This window comes from Geotrypetes seraphini, chromosome 4 (genome assembly GCF_902459505.1).
Source record: "Geotrypetes seraphini chromosome 4, aGeoSer1.1, whole genome shotgun sequence".
Taxonomy (NCBI): Eukaryota; Metazoa; Chordata; class Amphibia; order Gymnophiona; family Dermophiidae; genus Geotrypetes; species Geotrypetes seraphini.
In genome coordinates this window covers 189,587,754-189,608,175 of record NC_047087.1, presented here as the reverse complement: position 1 = coordinate 189,608,175, position 20,422 = coordinate 189,587,754, and the positions used below count along the sequence as shown (strand labels likewise).

The 20,422-nt window shown below is 43.5% G+C and overlaps 1 protein-coding gene across 1 annotated transcript in view; it reads right to left on the bottom strand.

Moving 5' to 3' along the window:
• Positions 1–1,345, bottom strand: part of EIF4EBP2 (eukaryotic translation initiation factor 4E binding protein 2) — a 46,855-nt gene extending 45,510 nt beyond the window's left edge. Inside the window, exon 1 of the mRNA XM_033941822.1 lies at positions 963–1,345. Within this exon, the coding sequence (XP_033797713.1) occupies positions 963–1,095 (133 nt within the window). The 5' untranslated portion in view covers positions 1,096–1,345. The remainder of the gene's footprint in view (positions 1–962) is intronic.
• Positions 1,346–20,422: the final 19,077 nt, after the last annotated feature.

Below are 20,422 nucleotides of genomic sequence, written 5' to 3'. Positions count from 1 at the left end.
AGGCCAAAGAATTGTAGTCAAAAACGGCTTTTGAGGGGGCCTGTGTCTATCCACGACTTCAGGCACGGCGACGAGCCCTAGGTGCCTTGCTTTGGTGTGTAAGTGAAAGTGCACCGCGTTCTTTACCCGTTTTCTCTCCGAACCCGATCACACAGAATATGAGAATAGAAAGGAGGAATCGCATGCATTTGCTCTGTCACCTAAACTTTTCTTTCCCTTCCCAATACAGATGCCCTAGACCAGGGGTAGGGAACTCCGGTCCTCGAGAGCCGTATTCCAGTCGGGTTTTCCCCCTAATGAATATGCATTGAAAGCAGTGCATGCAAACAGATCTCGTGCATATTCATTGGGGAAATCCTGAAACCCCGACTGGAATACGGCTCTCGAGGACCGGAGTTCCCTACCCCTGCCCTACACCCCATAGGCTTCTGGCAGCCAGGGGGAGGCGGTGACCTGATACTTAATATTCATTAGCTCAGTAGCATTCCTAGGCGAGCTCGCCTCCCCGCCGCTTGGCTGGTTCCTGGAATCCCGCGCGGCACCATGTGATCCACTTGACTGCAAATACAACTTGTCTAAAGCGGACTGGCTTTCTCCAGTCCGCCATATCTGAGCCTGCAAGCCGCGAGGCTGGTTGCAAGGTGAGCTCAAATCCCCGGCAATGTACCCCTCGGAGAGCGGGATTCCCCTTTCCTTCCAAAGGCAACTATGCGGACTGTAGCTATGCAGAAAGTTTGTTTTACCCCCTCCCGTTACCCGTTCAAGTCCTGTCCCCCCTCCCTTTTTACGCGGAGTGCATTTGTATTTCCCTCTCCTAGCTCCAGCCAGCCACTTGCCTATTCCCACCCCTCTTCTCTCCTTAAGATCTTGCTGCCCCCCCCCCTCGTCCTGTGGGTATATTCTGCACCCCTCTGTCCCCCAGATCTGGCTGATCCGTATCCCCCTCCCCCCTACGTGCTCACCTCCTGGGGTGGTGGAGAAGAGGGTGCCCCCGGGCGTGGTGCAATAGTCGTGAGGGTAGCTGCGTGGAGTCGCTGATCGCGATAGTCTAGTGGGGATGGCCCGGCTCTGGCTGTGCTGGTGTCCGGTTGACATGGTCCCGGCTTGCTCGTGGCTGAGGTAGAGGTAGCGGCGGAGGGAAAGTTAAGGCTCGGCGTTTTCCTGCAATGCCTCTCCTCGAGAGGCCCTTCCTCGTCCGTCCTGCAGCACGCTCCCTGCGCCAGCGAACAGGACGGGGCAGGCGGGCCGAGGAGGAGGCAGGGGCGGGAGTAGTGGCTTAACCCTTGCGCTGCCATCGCAGCAGTGTAGGAAGCTTGCACTAGTGTCTGGGTAAAACTTGGACACAAGAAGTCCACGGGATCCACATTTTATCCAGACCCGCCCCCACCCCCATCATTTTGATAATTGAACTTAATGATAATTATCAAACAAAAATCCTAAAATGCAAGTTATGGTACCTGCTGATGGTTCTTTGAGTGTATGTGTGTGGCTGTCAGGATTAGTGGCGTACCTAGGGTATGTGGCAGCCGGGGCCCATAATTTTTTGACCCCCCCCCCCATGTAAAAAAAATATTTTTTGTAATAACCATGAAACTGAATAAATGGTCATAACAGAAACAGGCAGTGAAAATTTTCTTTTATTGAACCTCATATATGTAACCATTATTCCAAACATAACATAACATAAATTATGTCTGAATTGTCATGTGATGCTTGGGACAGTTCTGATTGTGTTAGTTCGGTTTTATGTGTTTTTTGAATAGAAGGTTTTTATTTCTTTTTTGAAGGTTTTGTAGTTTGTGGTCGAGGTCAATAGGTTGTACAGTTGGGGGTCGAGTGTTAGGAGGTTGTTGAACAGTTTTTTTCTTTTGACATTTTTGGTTGGAGGGTGTGTGAATGGTGCGTGAGTTCTCCTATGTCTGGTTGAGGTGGATTGAATTATTTAGCTGAAGAAATTAGTTACCCCCCCCCCCATTCCACACACATTAATTCTCTTCCATTTTTGTTCCCATTATAAAAAACACTGATAAGTTCTCAGAAAAAAATACATTAAAATAAGGCCCCTACAGATGAGAACATAACATAATAGCCTAACTGGGTCAGACCAATGGGTCCATCATGCCCAGTAACCCATTCTCATGGAAGCCAATCCAGGTCACTAGTACCTGGTCAAAACCCAAAGAGTAGCAACATTCCATGCTACCGATCCAGGGCAAACAGATGTTTCCCCCATGTCTTAATAACAGACTATGGACTTTTCCTCCAGGAATTTGTCCAAATCTTTCTTAAAACCAGCTACACTATCTGCTTTTACCATAACTTCTGGCCACTTCATTTTTAAGCTGAGATCTTTCCTTCCAAACAGATACTTTGCTAGATGTCAAATACAGCACAAGGTAACTTCACACGGACTTAGCTGTGCAGGAAATGTGAATCTCCTCATACACCCACCATATAGTGCAAAAATGTGCAAAGGTCTGGTTTTTTCTTTTGATCACTACATAGACTAATGCCACACAAGCAGCGCTGTTACAAACATATACCTGTAGGTCAGTGCTAAGGTTAACAAAGTTTCCTTCCTTGGACCAGAAGGAGATACTGACAAACCACTGGAAGAGATCCCAAACCAGGAACAACACCCAAAGACCCACTCAGTGTGTGAACCAGTTGAGTGGAGTAGACTAACTGGGGGGTGGAAATGGGCCCGGAGTTTGCTCAGCAGAATTTCCCAGATCACCTCTTCCTCTCAACACATTGACACGCTGCCACCACCAGCACTAGGAACACCTCACCAGGTAGGCCAGCAATGCTATAAACTTTATAAAACACATTATTATATTTTCTTATAAAGCACATATTTTAAACTGAACTCTCTGACATCCTCATGCCTTTCCATTCACAAAAATAGAAGGATGAAAAGTTCCCATTTCCCTGCTGTCTCATGTCCCCGGGCCTATACAATTATTTTTCTTCTGCATGAGTGCAGTACCCTTCAAAAATCTGACCAAATCCTCATTTCAATTGCATTATAAAGTACTGAGAATGCCATCTCTCCCCAATCCCAGGTCCTAAAGTCTAAGACAGTAGCGCAAACTAGTGCTGCCAGATTCAGGAAAAAAAATTTTGATTCGATTCAGCCTATTGAATTGGTTTATCGATTCGATTTTCCTGCCCAATTGGGTGTTTTTTTTCAAATATCCTGGTAGGTTTATTTTATAGCTTTTTCACCCCCCTTTGGCTTCTCCTAACCACACTGGCGCTGTGGTGTAAATAAAATAAAGAAACAAAAAGGACTTTTCCTCTCTCTGTTAAATCCTAGCTCACTTTTGCGGTCTAACACCAGCTCTGGCAGGATACACATTTCAAATCTGACATATTGTAATCACAAAACAGAAAATAAAATTAGTTTTTCTACCTTTTTGTTGTCTGGTTATTTTTCAAATCTTGTTTGGTCCAAGGCTCTGGTTGTCTTCTGATAACTTGCTTGCCAGGGTCTCCTTTCTTCTTTCTCCGTGCTAACCATCCATCTGCCATCTATGTCCCTCCCCTTCCGTTTCCCTTCCCTACCACCGGATGTCTGGCATCTTTCCTTTTTTTTGTCTCCCTCCACAGCTCCACCTTTTCTTAACTACCCCTTTCATCCAGCAGCTCTCCCTCCTTCCCCACCATCCCCAGGGTCCACCATCTCTCCCTTTCTTTTTCCCAACTACCCTCCTAACCAGTATCTCTATCCCCCCCTCCACACCATCCCTTGTGTCCAACTTCTCTCCCTTTCTGTTCCTTCCCTCCCTAAAAACCCATGTCCATCACCTCTCTCTCTCTCCTCTATTTTCAGACCCATTATTTCTTCCCACCAAAGTCCGGCATATGCACGTCTCTTTGAACCCCCTCCCCCTTCCCTCCCGTGTACTTCTATACCAGGGCCCCCCCTCCCCTGAAGGCCTGTCCCCCCCTTAAAGGTCTGCATCCACCCCCTGAAGGCCTGTCCCCCCCTTGACGGGACCTGCCTGCCTGCTCACCCTTGAAGGCCTGCCCCCCCTTGAAGGCCTGTCCACCCCCCCCTTGAAGGCCTGCACCTCCCTCGAAGGCCCTGCACCTCCCCTCGGAAGGCCTGCCCCCCCCTGAATGGCCTGCCCCCCCCGAAGGCCTACACCCCCCTCGAAGGCCTACTATCTCCCCCCTCGAAGGATCTTGTCCCCCTCTTGAAGGCCTGCACCCCCCCGAAGGCCTGTACCCCCCCGAAGGCCTAACCCCTCTCAAAGGCCTGTCCCCCCCTTGAAGGCCTGCCTGCCTGTTCCCATTGAAGGCTTGCCCCCCCCAAAGGCCTGCACCCCCCCGAAGGCCTGCACCCCCCTTGAAGGCACTGTGCCATTTCTTGAAGGCCTTGCACCCCCCCCCCTTGACGGCCTGCCTGTCCCCCTTGAAGGCCTGCACCCCCCGAAGGCCTGCACCCCCCGAAGGCTTGCCTGCCTGTTCTCCATGAAGGCCTGTCCCCCTGAAGGCCTGTCTCCCCCCCTCACAAGGTCCTGCCTGCCCGCCCACCCTGAAGGCCTGCTGCCCCCCCACTTTCCAAGTTTATTAATTAGCTTGATTTATCGCCTATTCAAAATTCTAGGCGATGTACAAATTGTTCACATATATAGGTAACATATCATATCGGCATTACATAATTTGGGTAAAAAAGTAAACATTACTATATACAGATATCAATACATTTAAGTGAAAATTCTCTACGTATATAGTAAACAAAAGGGAAGTTATTTAATGGTTTACATTCATTGTTTAAATCAATAATTCGAGGGAAGTACATTAGGAGGGGAGACAATAACGATTGATGAAGAAAATTAGATTGGCAGTGAAGAAGAATTTTAATCGCTAAAAGCATCTGTAAATAAAAAACTTTTAAGTTTGATCTTAAATTTATCCATGTTCTTTTCTTGTCTTAAATAGAGTGGGAGATCATTCCAGGACTAAGGAGCTGTTATTGAAAAGATTGTATTGCGCCTTGTGTTAATAACTTTTAACGAGGGGATAGCTAATAAATGTTGATCTTGTGATCTAGAAGTAGTATAAGGTATTATATCCCGTTCTGAGCTACTGGGAGAACGGGATATAAATCTAAATAAATAAATAAATAAATAAATAAATAAATTAAGAGTCTAAAAATAAAGGCAGGAGTTTTGAATTCTAAAGCTTTAAAGGTAAGCAAGCATTGTTTATATATAATGCGATGTGCTACTGGGAGCCAGTGTGCCTCCTTGAGTAGTGGTGAAACATGATCAAATTTTTTGGCTTTATAAATTATTTTAATGGAGGCGTTCTGAATTATTTGTAAACGCCTGAGCTCTTTTTGTGGCAAACCTATAAATAAGGCATTACAGTAATCAATTTTAGAGATTACAAGGGAATGAAGTAAGATGTTCAAGGATTGTGTGCATAAAAATTTTGACACAGATCGAATTTGGCGGAGTCTGTAAAAAGTAGATTTAACCACTTGGCTTATATGATCGTGGAATGATAATTTATTATCAAATATTACTCCTAGAATCCTGATATTTTTGGTCATCTGCAGAGAAATGCCTTTAATAGAGATAGGGAAGAGAAGTGTTTCACAATCTTTCCATGGGAAGAGCATAACATTAGTTTTCTGAATATTTAAAGCTAGTTTATTAGTTTCTAGCCAGTAATGAATTTGATCCAATTTATCGTTTATTATTGCTATTTCTTGAGGATTTTTGGTATTGATTAGATGTAATAGTTGTATATCGTCTGCGTAGGCAAATACTGTAAATCCAATAGATTGACACAATGTCATTAGAGGACAATGTCATTAGAGGACCGCTCGGCCCCACCACCACGAAGCACTGCTCATTCCCCCGGCCTCCCTGCTTCATTTCCCTGGGGAAACAGCCTGCAGCAAGATTGCGATGCCAGCGATCTTTGCCTGCTTCAGGCTGTTTCCTCCGCCGCGGTCCCGCCCCTCCTCTGATGTCAGAGGAGGGGCGGGTCCGTGGCGGAGGAAACAGCCGAAGCAGGCAAAGATCGCTGGCATCGCGATCTTGCTGCAGGCTGTTTCCAGACGCGACACCCGGCGCAGGGGGGGGGGAACCGGACCGGACCGGGAGCACCCCCTCAGGGCTTGGCACCCGGGGCGGACTGCCCCCCCCTTGGTACGCCACTGGTCAGGATCTATTGTTTTGCTTTGACTGACGCTGCTTTTTTGCTGCTGCCTTAGGCTATCACTTAGTTTCAGCCACATGTTGGGAGTCAAAAGACAGTTCTCCAATAGCTGAGAGATATTTCCTTTTTAAAGAACCCTCGGACAAATCTAGGCAACCCCTAAGGGAGGTGGGCCTGTTGTGCGGATAGAGTTAGGAGTGGTAGTGGAGGACAGATGTAGTCTCTCTCCACAAAAGTGGAAGTAAGGAAGAAATAGGGACCTATGGGCTGGTAAGTCTGGACTTCCATGGTAAGTAAATTAATAGAAACACTTTTAAAACAGAACAGAGTGACATTTCTGGAATTCAGTGGATTACAGCAGTGGTCCAAGAGAAACCAAAAGACACTGTGGAGTGACGATGGTCCTGAAATAGACTTTATTGAAAATTTAAAAGTTCCAAAAGTCAACATGAACAATACACATAAAAGTAAAATAATCCACATAAAAACCTTAAGGACCTAGTCCGTTGAGAGCGTAGGACCCAACACGGTCCGTGTTTCGACAAGATACTCTTCTTCAGGGGTCCCTGATAGTCCTGTGGCAGTAGATACGTGGAATAACTAATCAATCCAAAAGAACAATTGCGTGGAAATTCGCTAAGACTGCGCTGCATGCATAGTTGACATTCTACCCTCCAAACTTAATTTCATCCCATTTACATCTCTAAGCTCTCTTCTCGGTTTATAGATCTCAAAGAATTCTTATAAAATCTTTGGGGAAGCATGATACAATGTCTGATGTATGATCGCAACAATCTTAAACTGCACTCCTTGTTGTATAGGTAACCAGTGTAGTTTCTTCAACACAGGAGTTACATGAGTACTCCTTGGAACCCCTGTGATTAATCTTGCAGCGGAGTTGATAAGCATTTGCAAGCCCTCAATTTCCCTTTCACAACTCTTAAGTACAGTGGTACCTTGGAATCCGAACTTAATCCGTTCCAGAATCCTGTTCGAGTTCCAAGCCAAGTTTTCCCATTGAAAAGAATAGAAACTGGATTAATCCGTTCCTTGGTCCCACAAACTATGCAAGATCGGGCCTACCTGGCAGAAACAGCAAGATCGGGACCCCCAGCAGCAGAGGCAGCAAGATCTGGACCCCCAGCAGCAGAGGCAGCAAGATCGGGATCCCCAGCGGCAAGACAGCAAGATCGACAACGGCAGCTGCAAGAGGTGTTCAGCCCAAAGCTTCCCTCCCAGGCGGAAACGGGAAGCTGCGTCAGAGGGGAAGCTTTGAGCTGAGCACTGCTTGCAGGTCAGATTTGAAAGCAGCGTTCGGATTCCGGGGCAAAAATGAAAACAAAAAGTTTGGATTTCAAATTGCTCCAGTTCTGGGGTGTTCAGATTCCAAGGTACCACTGTATAGTGAATTACAATAATCCACCCTACTCAGGATCAATGTCTGAACCACAGTACGGAAATCAGTGACAGGTCAAATGCGCGCAAGACAACAGCGCGCAGACAAAACCGCCAAGACAATTCAGTGCAAGACAATTGAGCGCAAGGATAATAGTGCGCAAGACAATTGAGCGCAAGGATAACAGCGCGCAAGATAATTTAGCGCAAGGATAACTCAGCGCAAGACAATTGAGCGCAGGGACAACTTGGCACACCTTAAAATGGCGCATGGCCGAGGGCACGCGCATGGTCAGCACATCAGCACATTATCAGTATGGTTCCCTTGCCTCTTTGTGCTTTGAATATAAGTCACGAGAATGCATTTTTGTTACTATGGTTACGTTTCCTCTTTATATATGTGCTCAGAACAGCCCGCCTTCCTTTCGGTGCCTGGCTGTGTCTGTTATAGGTAAAGCTCTGGTTTTGCTAGAATTTGCTGTATAACAGATAATTGTCTTGCGCGGATTTCACTCGCCTTTGGTGAGAGCAACACTACTTTCAAATTTCTTCATTTGCAGGTATGTTTATATTTTTGGTTCATGGTTCATAGACAAAAGCGCGCGGACAAACGCACATGGACGGTATATTTTCATTTCATTACTTTTGAAAGCTATATAAGATGAGCGCTACACAATCGCAAGATTACCCAGGGTATAATAATAAAACTGAGTGCGCTTGTTCAGATTAAAGTTTTGTTTGTGGTCATTTGTACACATAATTAATTTTGACCCGAGTGTAGCAACTATAATGGAACGATTAGCGCACATGGGCGGATTCTTGCACCCGCATAATAAAAGCGCGAAAAGGGTGATTTATGATATTAATATTATGTATCATTTAATGCTCTTTGTGCTTGTTCTGAAATTTGGGTGGGAGGGAGAGGGGGAAAACATATTCTTTTATTGATTGTGATGTCTGAGATATTAATTGTATGTGTTATTTAACGCAGTTATAGAATTGAAAAGTAAAGATGTAAAGAAACATTTTTGCATGAGGTAAAAACTCTTATGCCAGCAAGACTAGTATCTGAATATTTTTAATTTGAGTGTGCTTATGGTTTAGAGTTTTATAAAGGCATTTCATATCAGTATTCCATAAAGACAAATAGGTACCATTGTCTGTTGCAGGTATTGTTCATAAGAGAATATTCACATTTACAGGTATATGAATAGCTTCATTTCATCTCATAATATCCTTCATTTTGCTAAATTAGAATAGTAGGATAGGATAATTATGCTGACGGTGGGGCTTATTGGTTTAAACTTCTTGGCTTGGGTGTGTAGTTGTAGTGAGGGCGATTGTCTACCATTGTAGTGGGTCCTTTTTTTGGGCCTCTCTCCCTTCCTTCCATCTGTGCTTAGGTATAGTGACGTTTTTAATCCATGATGGTTGTCAGGCCATAATTCTACTATTGGAGGTATGATTTGAAAGGTAAGTACAGACATATTGGGTCCTGTTTGTCGTATCTATGTGCTAACTTTATAAATTCTAGTCTTGCAGGGATGTGCTGAGGGATAGAGATTTCCTGAAACCTGAGTGTTGTGAAGCAGTTCAATCTTGGAGGTATTATATTCAAGGTAAGTACAGAGGTATAGGGATTTGTATTTCATATGTCTTGCGCTCACTTGTCTTGCGCGCATTTGACTATGAACCATGGAAATCATATGCTGGTAATATTGGCTTCAATCTATAAAGCATTTGAAGTTGCATGTATCCCACCCTGATTATTTTTAATATTTGGTTTTCTATTGTCAAACAACTATCTAAGCATACTCCAGGACAGTCATCTCCTTTTTTACTGGCAGTTTTTTTTCCCCATAACAACCACGTTTTCCAACTCAAAATTCCCTTTGGCCTTTTACCACCATTACCTGTGTATTTAGAGTTTAGCAAAGCCTTTGTTAATGTTCCTCTAATTATACTAATAGTTATATGTCCTATCGTGTGAGAGAGTGTTTCTTTGAGGGAGGGGTACACCAGAGTCTACCTCTCCCAAAGATTTCCTAAAGAATAGGTGATAGGTAACAGGGGTTAAACGGAATAGCCGAGTCAACCTAGTTCCTCCTATTGGGATGGTTCTTGTCATAGTAGAAGACTAGGTGGGTGGTGTTAGGAACCAGCTAGTCCTATTTCCCCAGAGTATTGTTTTGCCCAGTAGTAGAGAAGACTGGATGACATTGACTTAATGAACTGATTTGCAGCTTAATTTGCATACAAATGAATTGCAGAGAAAAGGGTTGATTTATAAAGAAAAGAGACTCTTTAAAGCTTTGAGCTGGACTCCTGATAGAGAGGGGAGCTTTAGTTTAGACCCCTCAGCCCTTAGGGGACATTTTGAGGGTGGGGGGTCAAGCAGGACCTCACCCTGAACAGGAATGGGGCTGATTAATGGATTCCCAACAGGAAGGAGTATAGTTTGAGTTCTTGGCAACAAGGACTCTGGGGTGATTCTCAAGGGGAGCAATGCTGGCCTAGTGCCTAACTCCTAGTAAACCCACGCCCTGTTCTCAATGTCTGAGCTCAAACTTGCTAGGGGTCACTGAAAGGATACTCGGTCTATTTCCTTGGGTAGGCGGTGCCAGAAGCATGATAATTGGTTTCAGGAGTGAGATCCTGAAACTGCCATATTAAACTTTGGATTGTGTACCCTCGGAAGGCGCTCTTGCCCAGCATCCAAAGGTAAAGGGTACCTGCGGTGGGGGAGAGTGTGCTCAAGGGGGATCCAATTTCAAAAAGGGAGGATAACGCTTAAGAGATCTGCACTTGGGTTCTTTTTTGCTTGTTCCCACAGGACCATGGCCTCGGAGGGCCTCATGAAGTGGATGTTGGAGCAGCTGAATGCCCAGCAGGAGGTAGCGGATAGATGACTCATTAGAGCCCTGGAACATCAGGGCCCTATAGCAACAATCACTTGTGCAATTAGTGGAAATACAAACCCAGGAGCTCAAGAACTTGGCCGCTAATGGGCTTTCCGCCTTGCTTCTTATTCGTCAGGGGATGCCCAATCTGCTTAAAGGGCTCTGGACAGCACAAAAGCCTTGGACTATGCCAGAGTAAAGGCTGCTATCCAGGACAGATTAGACCTTACAGAACTATAGAAGAAAGTTTAGAGGCCAAACCTTTACAAAAGGGGCAAGGCCAAGGGCAGTGGCTCAGCGTCTGGTGGATCTGGCCTCCCAGTGGCTAGAGCCAGAGAACTGAATAGGACAAGAAGTAACCCAGTTAATAGTCCTGGAACAGTTTTTTAATATCCTTCCCCATTGGTAAAGACTTGGGTGACCAGGCAAGGGCTGGGGTCATTGGATGAAGCAGTACTTTTTTTTTTCTAATTTATAAATTTTTATTGAAAATTTTTTAGAAGAATAAAAAACAACAAAAATGAATATCAGCTCGAACAGAAATGCAATATACAACACCCATAAAATATCTGCCAACTAGAGAATACAAAATGCATCTCCCCACAAAAGAACAATAAACAAGATAGCCATTCTCAAACAACACCCCTCCCCAGTGCTCATAAACAGAACCACCTCAAATGACAACTCCTTGTTGTTGAAATAGTACTCTTGTCTGAACGCTATATAGCAGCAGATGAGGGCTGGAAAGAAAAGAAGGAGGAGCCTATATCAAGGAGACACCCCCCCACCTAACCCAGTAGAAGGAAAGAGCAAGCCCAAAACTCCAGGGGTTAAAAAAGAGGGTTCTAGGGGAGGGAGAATGAGCCCTAGAACCTGGAAGTATGAAGTGGGAAGGCCTTGACTCCAAACCTAGGCCTCGGGTGTGCCCCGGCTCGAGATGTTATTCATGTGGGGAGAAGAGTCACTACCAAAGGGATTGTCCCCAGATGGACTGCTCATTTTCAGGAACAGGGATAGGGCAGATAGGGTGGTCCATGGGAGAGAAGCCAGCCCTAAAGAAGGGGGTTCAGGTGGCTGGGATAGAAATCAAAGCCCTTATAGATACTGGTAGTAATTAGTCCCTTATGTCCAGGGCCTTAGCAAGGAGGTTGAAGGTTGCAGAAGTGGTAGGGAGTTTCAAAGGGATTTCACAGGTTCAGTGTGTGCATAGAAATGTGGAGAAGGAACCTGTATATGAGATTGGTTTAATGGGGGGGGGGGGAGAGAGTTAACGGTTCCCTTAAGGGTAGCTGGAGTAGATAAACTAGTCCAGTAGTCTCAAACTCGCGGCCCGGGGGCCACATGAGGCCCACCAGGTACTATTTTGAGGCCCTTGGTATGTTTATCATAGTCACAAAAGTAAAATAAAACAGTTTCTTGATCATATGTCTCTTTAGCTATAAATGACAATATTATTATTAAGACTTAGCCAAAAGGAAAGATTTATAAACTATGAAGAGTTTATACCTCATGCAAAATTGTCATTTCATTGACAAGACATTAACTATTTTTTTTTCTGAGGCCCTCCAAGTACCTATAAATCCAAAATGTGGCCCTGCAAAGGGTTTGAGTTTTAGACCACTGAACTAGTCTGTCTTCTGATATAAGGCAGAGATTGGGGAGGAGTGGAGGAGGTTATGGCAGAGACTTGAGTAGCTACTCAAACTAAAGAATATAATAAGAGGGAGGAGAAGGAGTTGGCTCTGGGAGAAATCTTTCCTTTTTTTGACCCAAGAAGTCTTCGGAAGTCCCAGGAAAGATCAGAAAAGCAAGACCACCAGGAGAGCGGAAAAGTGGAAAGGAGTCTTGCTCCTGACCAAAGTAGAGGATCTTAGGCAAGAGGCCATAGATCAATTCTAACATTCTCCCAAGAACAAGCGGAAGACCCAACTCTTAAAAAGTACTGGGACTGGATGGTAGAGGACCCAGGAGAGGGGAGTAAAATTACACCTTATTTTATCAAAATAGGTGAGTTATTATACAGAGTAGAATGGAAAGGGGAGCAAGAACAACATCGACAGCTGATGATTCCTAAGGTGTTTAGGAAGACACTTCTGACCCTAGCCCATGATTATCCCCTGGCAGGCCATTTGGGGAAACATAGTACATTGTCTAACTCCACGGTTATTTTGCAATCCAAAGTTTTACTGTATATTATCTCCCTAAGGAATGCAACAAGCAACATCCAGTCCCATTTGTAAAAATGACCTATTCAATAATTGTTGTCATCTCACTTTATGTGTCAAAGGCCTGACGAAACAAGTAGGTTTTTAAGAGAATTTTAAATTTCTTGTGGTTCATTTCTCCACAAATATCCCAGGAAAGCATATTCCATAGCAAGAATGCCAACCAAAAGAAGGCCTTCTCCCTGATTAAATTCCAACATGCTTTAGAGATACGAGGAACCAGTATTCTATAATCTTGTGGAGACCTAAGATATCTCATTTATTTATTTATTTATTTATTCATTCAATTTTCTATACCATTCTCTCAAGGGAGCTCGGAACAGTTTATCAGCATTTTGGAGTATATAAAATTGTCCACCTATTCAAGGAGGACATGCTCTATATATCAAACAGAATTTTAAAAGCTGCAGTAGCAGTGGTGTGCAGTCAGGGCTTTCAGGGAATTCAGTGAATTCCCAGCTCTACAGCCCTGCTTTTTTTTGGTATACTTTTGACTTGATGCAGTTTGATTTGTTGGAGCAGGCAGCCTACTCAACCCGTCAAACTGCATCAAGCAAAAAGTAAACAAACAAAAAAAAGAAGCAGGACTCTAGGTCTAGGGATTCACCCAACCCCCTGAAGGCCCTGACAGTACTGATCAGAATTTGATTGGTTGAGCAGCTGGCATTAGGGTTCCTGTGATAACACAGTTTTTTCAAGGGTGCTGTTTGTGAGCATTGGGTGGAACTAAGCAGCTCATTTACAAATTGTTTGGACTGATTTTCAGTGTACATGCTGCTCCCTGCGCTCATGCCCTCTGAACATGTGCGCAGCCTAATTGCCTTTAGTGGCGGTGTTAAGTTCTGAACATCAGCCAGTTAGACTTACACACACACTCCCACACAAACATCCCACCTGCCCTCAGCCAATCTGCCCTTTTTTAACACACACACATTCCACCTGCCCTCAGCCATTTTGCCCTTCTCTCTTAGACAGCTTGTTGATTTTGTTGCCTCATGAGATTGTAAGTTACAAGATCAACAGGCTCTTCTTGCACCTCAACACATATCAGTTACTGCAAAATGTCTAAAACCTTGTCAGATGTTATGACAAACTAAAACTATATTAAAACATTTTGATAGCACCTCAGGAAGGCCAATACACAATACCACCACAAACGTGCAGTGAAATATGCAAAGAAAGACAAGAAAACTCCTCATGTGAGAAAGCAGGATTTCAAAATAACAACTCAATGAAACACCTCCTACTGAGATTGCCTTATGATGGACCTGGTCATGTACTCAAGGCCTACAAACTTGTCTGTGCAGATCAGAAAGCTGTGTGGGGACAGAAGCGCTGGAATCAAATCCATCCCAAGTAATCTCTGCCATCCCTGCCCATCTCCATAAACTTCAAAAGTAGTTATTTGATTTAATTATGCTACTGGATTAGAGGCTGTGGTAAAGACCAATTTACAAATAAGCAAAGACTTTATTAATTTGGCAATATTAACTGGGAAGAATACATACTTTGTATATAAGTCTCTGCCAGATCCTTTAATGTAAATAAAAAATATAAATACTCCAGATATTGAGGACCCTCAAGCTCTGTCAGCTGAAGACTTTCTCTGAAGGTGGCCAAACTCCCTTTCACCAAGCTTGGCAAGCAGCAGCAATGTCCCTAAGCCACAGTTGCTGGCACTTCAGTGGCTCAGAGATGCTGCCAGCATCTGCCACACTTCGTAGAAGGGAGTTCCGGACACCTTTGGATGAGGTCCTCGGCTGGCGGTGAGGCCCCCCCCCCCCCGATCCCCTTCAAGCTCCCAAATCTGCCATTTCTATCGCACTGACAGACCCTACAGAACAAAAAGATCACAAATTAGAAACAATAATAAGTAGACAAAAATTGAACTGGGAACCCCAAAATGCCAAAATCAGCAAGTACTTCAACACTGGAGAAATAAAAACAGAAATGCATTTCCTTTCCTTTTCCCTTGCTTGTTCTTTCTTTTAATGAAATTGTAGTTCTTCCCTTTTACCCCTCATTCTAGTTCGTGATATTTAAAGTCTGTCTATTATATGTTTCTATTTTGCCTATTTTACCAATGTACATCGCTTTGAAAATATTATATAAGCATTTTATCAAATTTTAAATAAAGCTTGGAAACTTGTCCCCTCTTTTACTAAGGTGCGCTAACCAATTAGTGCGTGCTAATAGAATTAGCGTGCTCTAAACATTAACGCGTCCATAGACTAATATGCACGTGTTAGCGTTTAGCGTGCACTAAATGATTAGCGCGCCTTAGTAAAAGAAGGCTATGTATTTGTTTGTTTGTTTGAATTTCTGAAATAATCCTAAAAACACTAGGGCCCCAATTCACAGGTTTAGCGACGATCACTGCTAACCGACCCAATTCCAAAATGGCCCACCGTATGTTTTCCACCTCGTTGCCCATTTCCCGATCCAGGCATGCAAATTTGTAAAACTCCATGCAAAATAGCCAAGCGATTGAGTTACTAACATTTGCTTGGCTATTTTGCAATCGGTTTTATGATCCTAAAACCCGACTATTGGCTGATCCATTTTTTTTTTTTTAATGGCACTGATATTTTGCATGTATTACACACGCAAAATATCTGCTCAATAAAAAAACCCCAAAAAAAACCTCCCCCCCTGACAAAGCGCCTCCTCCCTCCCTGAACAAAAAAAATGGCAGGAGAGATGCCCACTCCCTCCTGCCATCACCTGCCCCATGTGAACTGATATGGCAGAAGGGATACCCACTCCCTCCTGCCATTGCGAATCCTCCACCACACAAACTGATATGGCAGGAGGGATGCACAATCCCTCCCTCCTGTCATCGCATGCCCCCCTCCCATGTGATCTGATATGGCAGGAGGGATTCCTACTCCCTCTTGCTATCGGGCCGGGTCCTCACCACCATTGCCCTTCCCCTCCTCCCCTTTAAGTCAGGAGCAGGCCCTAAGGCCCACATTGCTGATGGCAGCCGGTGGAGGAGCAGGAGGGACTGAGCAACCCTCCTGCTCCCAACTTAAAGGTATGGGGAGGGCAACAGTATGCCCTGGTGTGAATGCTGGGTGGAGGCAAAGTGGAACAAGGCTCAGCAGGAGGAAAAGGGGAGGCTGCTCAAAGTGGGGAGAGGAACAGTGGAAGTGCAGGTGGCAGGGGTGGAGGCAGCCATTCACAGAGCAGCACAAGGCAGGAAGTGAAAAACTTGCGCCTGCCTTCTTGCCGCTCCAATTCTACTGCTGGGGAGAAAGCCGGAGGGAAGGGCAGGAGGCACTGGACTGCCGGAGGAATTAAAGTAGGGGAGGGGGTTAGTTAGTATTCGTTCCATAAGACGCACCCTTATTTCCACCCACTTTTTTTGGGGGAAAAAAGTGCCTCTTATAGAGCAAAAAATACAGTACTTTTCTGATGCTGTGACCCTCAACATTTGCCAGTTGCAGTGTTACTGAATTTTCTGATAGTTGAAGTAATTAGAAAAATCCCCACAACAAATAAGTTTGATGCTAAATGTTTGGGATATTTTGTGTTGCTTCAGAAGCTGAATTGAAATAGTGGTAGCTTTGATTGTAAAAAAATTTTTTACATCTTATTGCCTTTGTGATTTATTGCAAAGTATCTAACACCCAGGGTATATATCCCAGGGTACTGAAAGAACTCAAACATGAAATTGCTGATCTGCTGTTAGTGATTTGTAACCTGTCGCTAAAATTGCCTGTAGTACCTGAAGATTGGAGGGTGGCCAATATAACACCAATATTTACAAAATGTTCTAGGGATGATCTAGGAACTTACAGACTGGTAAGCCTGACCAGTGCTAGGCAAAATAGTGAAAACTATTATAAAAATTAAAATTACAGAATATAGAGACAAACATGGTTTAATGGGACAGAGTCAGCATGGGTTTAGCCAAGGGAGGTCTTGTTTCACCGATTTGCTGCATTTCTTAAGGTATGAATAAACATGTAGATAAAGGTGAGCTGGTTGATGTAGTATATCTTGATTTTCAAAAAGCTTTTGACAAAGTTTCTGAGAAAATTAAAAGTCATGGAATAGGAGACAATGTTCAGTTGTGGATTAGGGAATTGGTCATTGGACAGAAAAAAAGAAGGTAGGGTTAAATGGCCATTTTTGTCAAAGGAGGAGGGTATATAGTGGCATGCTACAGGGATCTGTACTGTGACTGCTTCTGTTTAACAAGTTTACATATGATCTGGAAATTGGAACAAGTAAGGTAATTAAAATTGCAGATGACACAAAACTATTTAAAGTTGACAAAACACATGAGGACTGTGAAAAAATTGCAAGAAAACCTTTGGACATTGGAAGACTGGGCGTCCAAATGGCAGATGAAATTTAATGTGGAAAAATGGAAAGTGATGCACATTGGGAAGAAAAATCCAAATCAAAATTACTTTATGCTAGGATCCACCTTAGGAGTCAGCACCCAAGAAAAGATCAGGATGTTAGGAATTATTAGGAAAGGGATGATAAATAATGCCTTTGTATTGCTTCTGGTGCTTCCTCACCTTGTATATTGCACACAGTTCTGGTCAGCATATCTCAAAAAAGATATAGCGGAATTAGAAAAGGTTCAAAGAGCAATCAAAATGATAAAGGGGATGGAATTCCTCTCGTATGAGGAGAGACTGAAGAAGTTGGGGCTCTTCATCTTGGAAAAGAGGCGCCGCAAAGGATCCTATTAAATAGCACATGCGCTAACCTGATTGGGGGAGGAGTCTGGCGGGCCGCTGCTTCGCGGCGGCAGAGGAGAGGAGAACAGATAGACTACAAAGTAGAATGAACACAATGAATATGACTTAAAACAGGTAAAAAATCATTAAAACATTAAAATAAATTAAATTCTTCGTGCAGCCAGAAGGTGAGGTGAGTTGAAGGTTGTTTAATAGTTTGCTTACTGAATCCCATTAACTCATACAACTTAATAAATTGATTATAACAAATATTTCTTGCTGGTAAATGCCTTACTTCTTTCATATAGTATAATGTGTAATGGTCCTATAAACTGTTTGACGTTTCAGCCAGCCTTGTTCACAGTGGCCTTTTTAGGCTTCCTGGTATGAAAAGAGGGAAATCCCTGCTAACACCTTTTTTCCCCCAGGTGCAACATCAAGCACCAGTCATTCCAAAGCCTGACAGAGCCTGCCTAAAGGAGACTCCATCCAGGTTGGCTCTGGACCCAGTGATGCTCACCAGGGGGTATTGCTTTTATTTATATAGATAGAGAGAGAGAGAGAGATTTTGACGACAAGGGTGGAGAGGAAAACAGGTCAAGGGATCTTGTACCTAGGAATGTAGAACATAAAGAAGAATGGGGTAACATGACTTGGTAACAAGGTACAGAACCCTCAGAAAACAGAGAGCAGTAACAGGTCAAAACAGAAACTTTATTTCTACTTGAATGGACAAGAGAAATAAAGAAGCCTGTTTCCTTACAGGTTCAATACTCTTCACAGAAGTCTCTCTAACACAATCTCGCTTGTAACAATTTTTATCTGCTATTCCGGTTTTTGAGATCTTTTCCTCCAATGTAGTTTATATTGATGCAAAGTAATTACTTGTAGCAGTTGGATTTTTTTGTTTGCTGAGTATTCCTCCAGAGTGATCTACTGCATCTTTGATATTTTGAGCCGTATGGTGTACTTGGTTTAGAAATGCTCCTTACTCACCCATGCCCGAGAACCCTTTGGAGTTTGCTATGAAATTTATTTATTTGATTATTTTAGCTCATCTTCCCAAAGGAGTTCAGAATGGGTTACAAATCAGGTACTCAAAAGTATTTTCTCTTTCTGTCCTTGTGATAGTGGTGTGCGGTGAGGGCTTTCAGGGAATTGAATCCCCAGCTCTACAGCCCTGATTTTTTTTTTTTTGTTTACTTTTTGCTTGATGCAGTTCGATTTGTTGAGTAAGCAGCCCGCTTAACCAGTTAAACTGAAGGAGTCTGGGACTGGTTTTTCTCAGTCTTGAACTAAGTTTTCTCCTTAATAAAAATGCTGAATTATGTTTAATTGCAGACCTGACTTATCTAATGTTCTAGCCTGCCTACACTAGGTGTTAGCTTCTTACTGTGTATGCTGAGATAACCATATTGTATTTCGCCCTCCTGGACATGTAACAGAAAGACTACAGGGCTTAGATAAGTGACCTGCTCCCTATAGGACTATAAGGTTAACCCCTGAACCAATAATAAGTGTGAGCTTAAGATCAAAGATTGTTAAGAAAATGTAGCAAAAATAACAAATGAGAAGTTGTATGTAGCATTCAGTTGTCCATCTAAAAAATGCATAAATATCACTAATTTCCTGGTTTTGGCACTTCTGAAGCTGCTAGCTTGGGGGCTCAGGAATCTGCATATGCTGAATAAAACACCTGTGCTTTCTTCAAGTCTCTAAGTTTTGTGGCTGACCAAAGTGACCTTTCAAAACTGCATCAAACAAAACAACCCCCCCCCCCAAAAAAAAAAAAAAGCAAGGCTCTTGGGATGGGGGATTCTCTGAATCCCCTGAAGGCCCTGGCAGTACTGAACTGAATTTGATTGGCTGAGCAGCATCTGCCTGCTCAACTAATAAAATTCAGAGCAGTGCCCTCAGGGGATGGGATGAAGGCCCTGACAGCATGTCACTGCCTGGTGGGCTCACAGTCTATCTAACGTACCTCGGACAGTAGAGGATTAGGTGACTTGCCCAGGGTAACAAGGAGCAGCACAGGGTTTGAACCCACAATCTCAGGGTGCTGAAGCTGTAGCTCTAACCACTACACCACACATGTCATAGAATAGGGTGTAGGGCAGATGCTAATAACTCCAAATTACTGCCAATTAGTTACTTGTTAATTCCAATAATTGTTAGCAACTAATTGACTAGTTTGCATATGGATCTGGATGCCCAAGTTTGGGCAAAGCATTCAGAATCTGGGGATGAGTGCTTAATGCACCTTTAGTGGAAAGTCGCTTAAGTTTTAAATAGTCAAAACAGTAAGAGATTTATGTTTTTTTAAACATAACTTTTAGTTAACTTTCAGTATTCTCTAAAAACCTGAGAACATTGTACAGTTATCAGCAAAAACTTGATGTTTCAAATCCTTTTTCTTCCTCAATGCTGGAATTAGCATTTGTGCATTGCAGCCAGTTTGAAAGGGAAGCTGCAGCACTGTTTTCTGTTGAAACTTCACAGTTGCAAAGTATATGTATACACAAGCTATATTTCCCAAAATGTACAGCTTCCTCTTCTAGCCTTAACTAAGGGTAGCACAACTTCCAATATATGCTAACAGTCAGATAAAGTAAAACTGTGGACATAATTTTCCACACAACCATTAGGTGGCAACATAATACACAAAAAAAGTCTAAAACAAGAGTTTGATGGCACCTTACAGACTACTGCACTGATTTATTGAGACATGAACTTTGAAGAGAGTCTCTTATCAGATGAAAAGGGCAGCTAATGGTTAGGAAGTGTCCTAGAGCAACTTGATCCAGGATCTTTTGTTTTTCTTAAAACCAAATCTGCGACTGAAATTGGTCACTCAGTTTTGGCAAAAACTGAAACTAACATAGAAACATAGAATATGACGGCAGAAAAGGGCTGTAGCCCATCAAGTCTGCCCACGCTAATGACCCACCCCCAAACTACTCCTCCCTCTGTCCGCCACACCTTATCAAAAGAGAGCCTCCTGAGCCCTCCCAGCCTGGTGGTG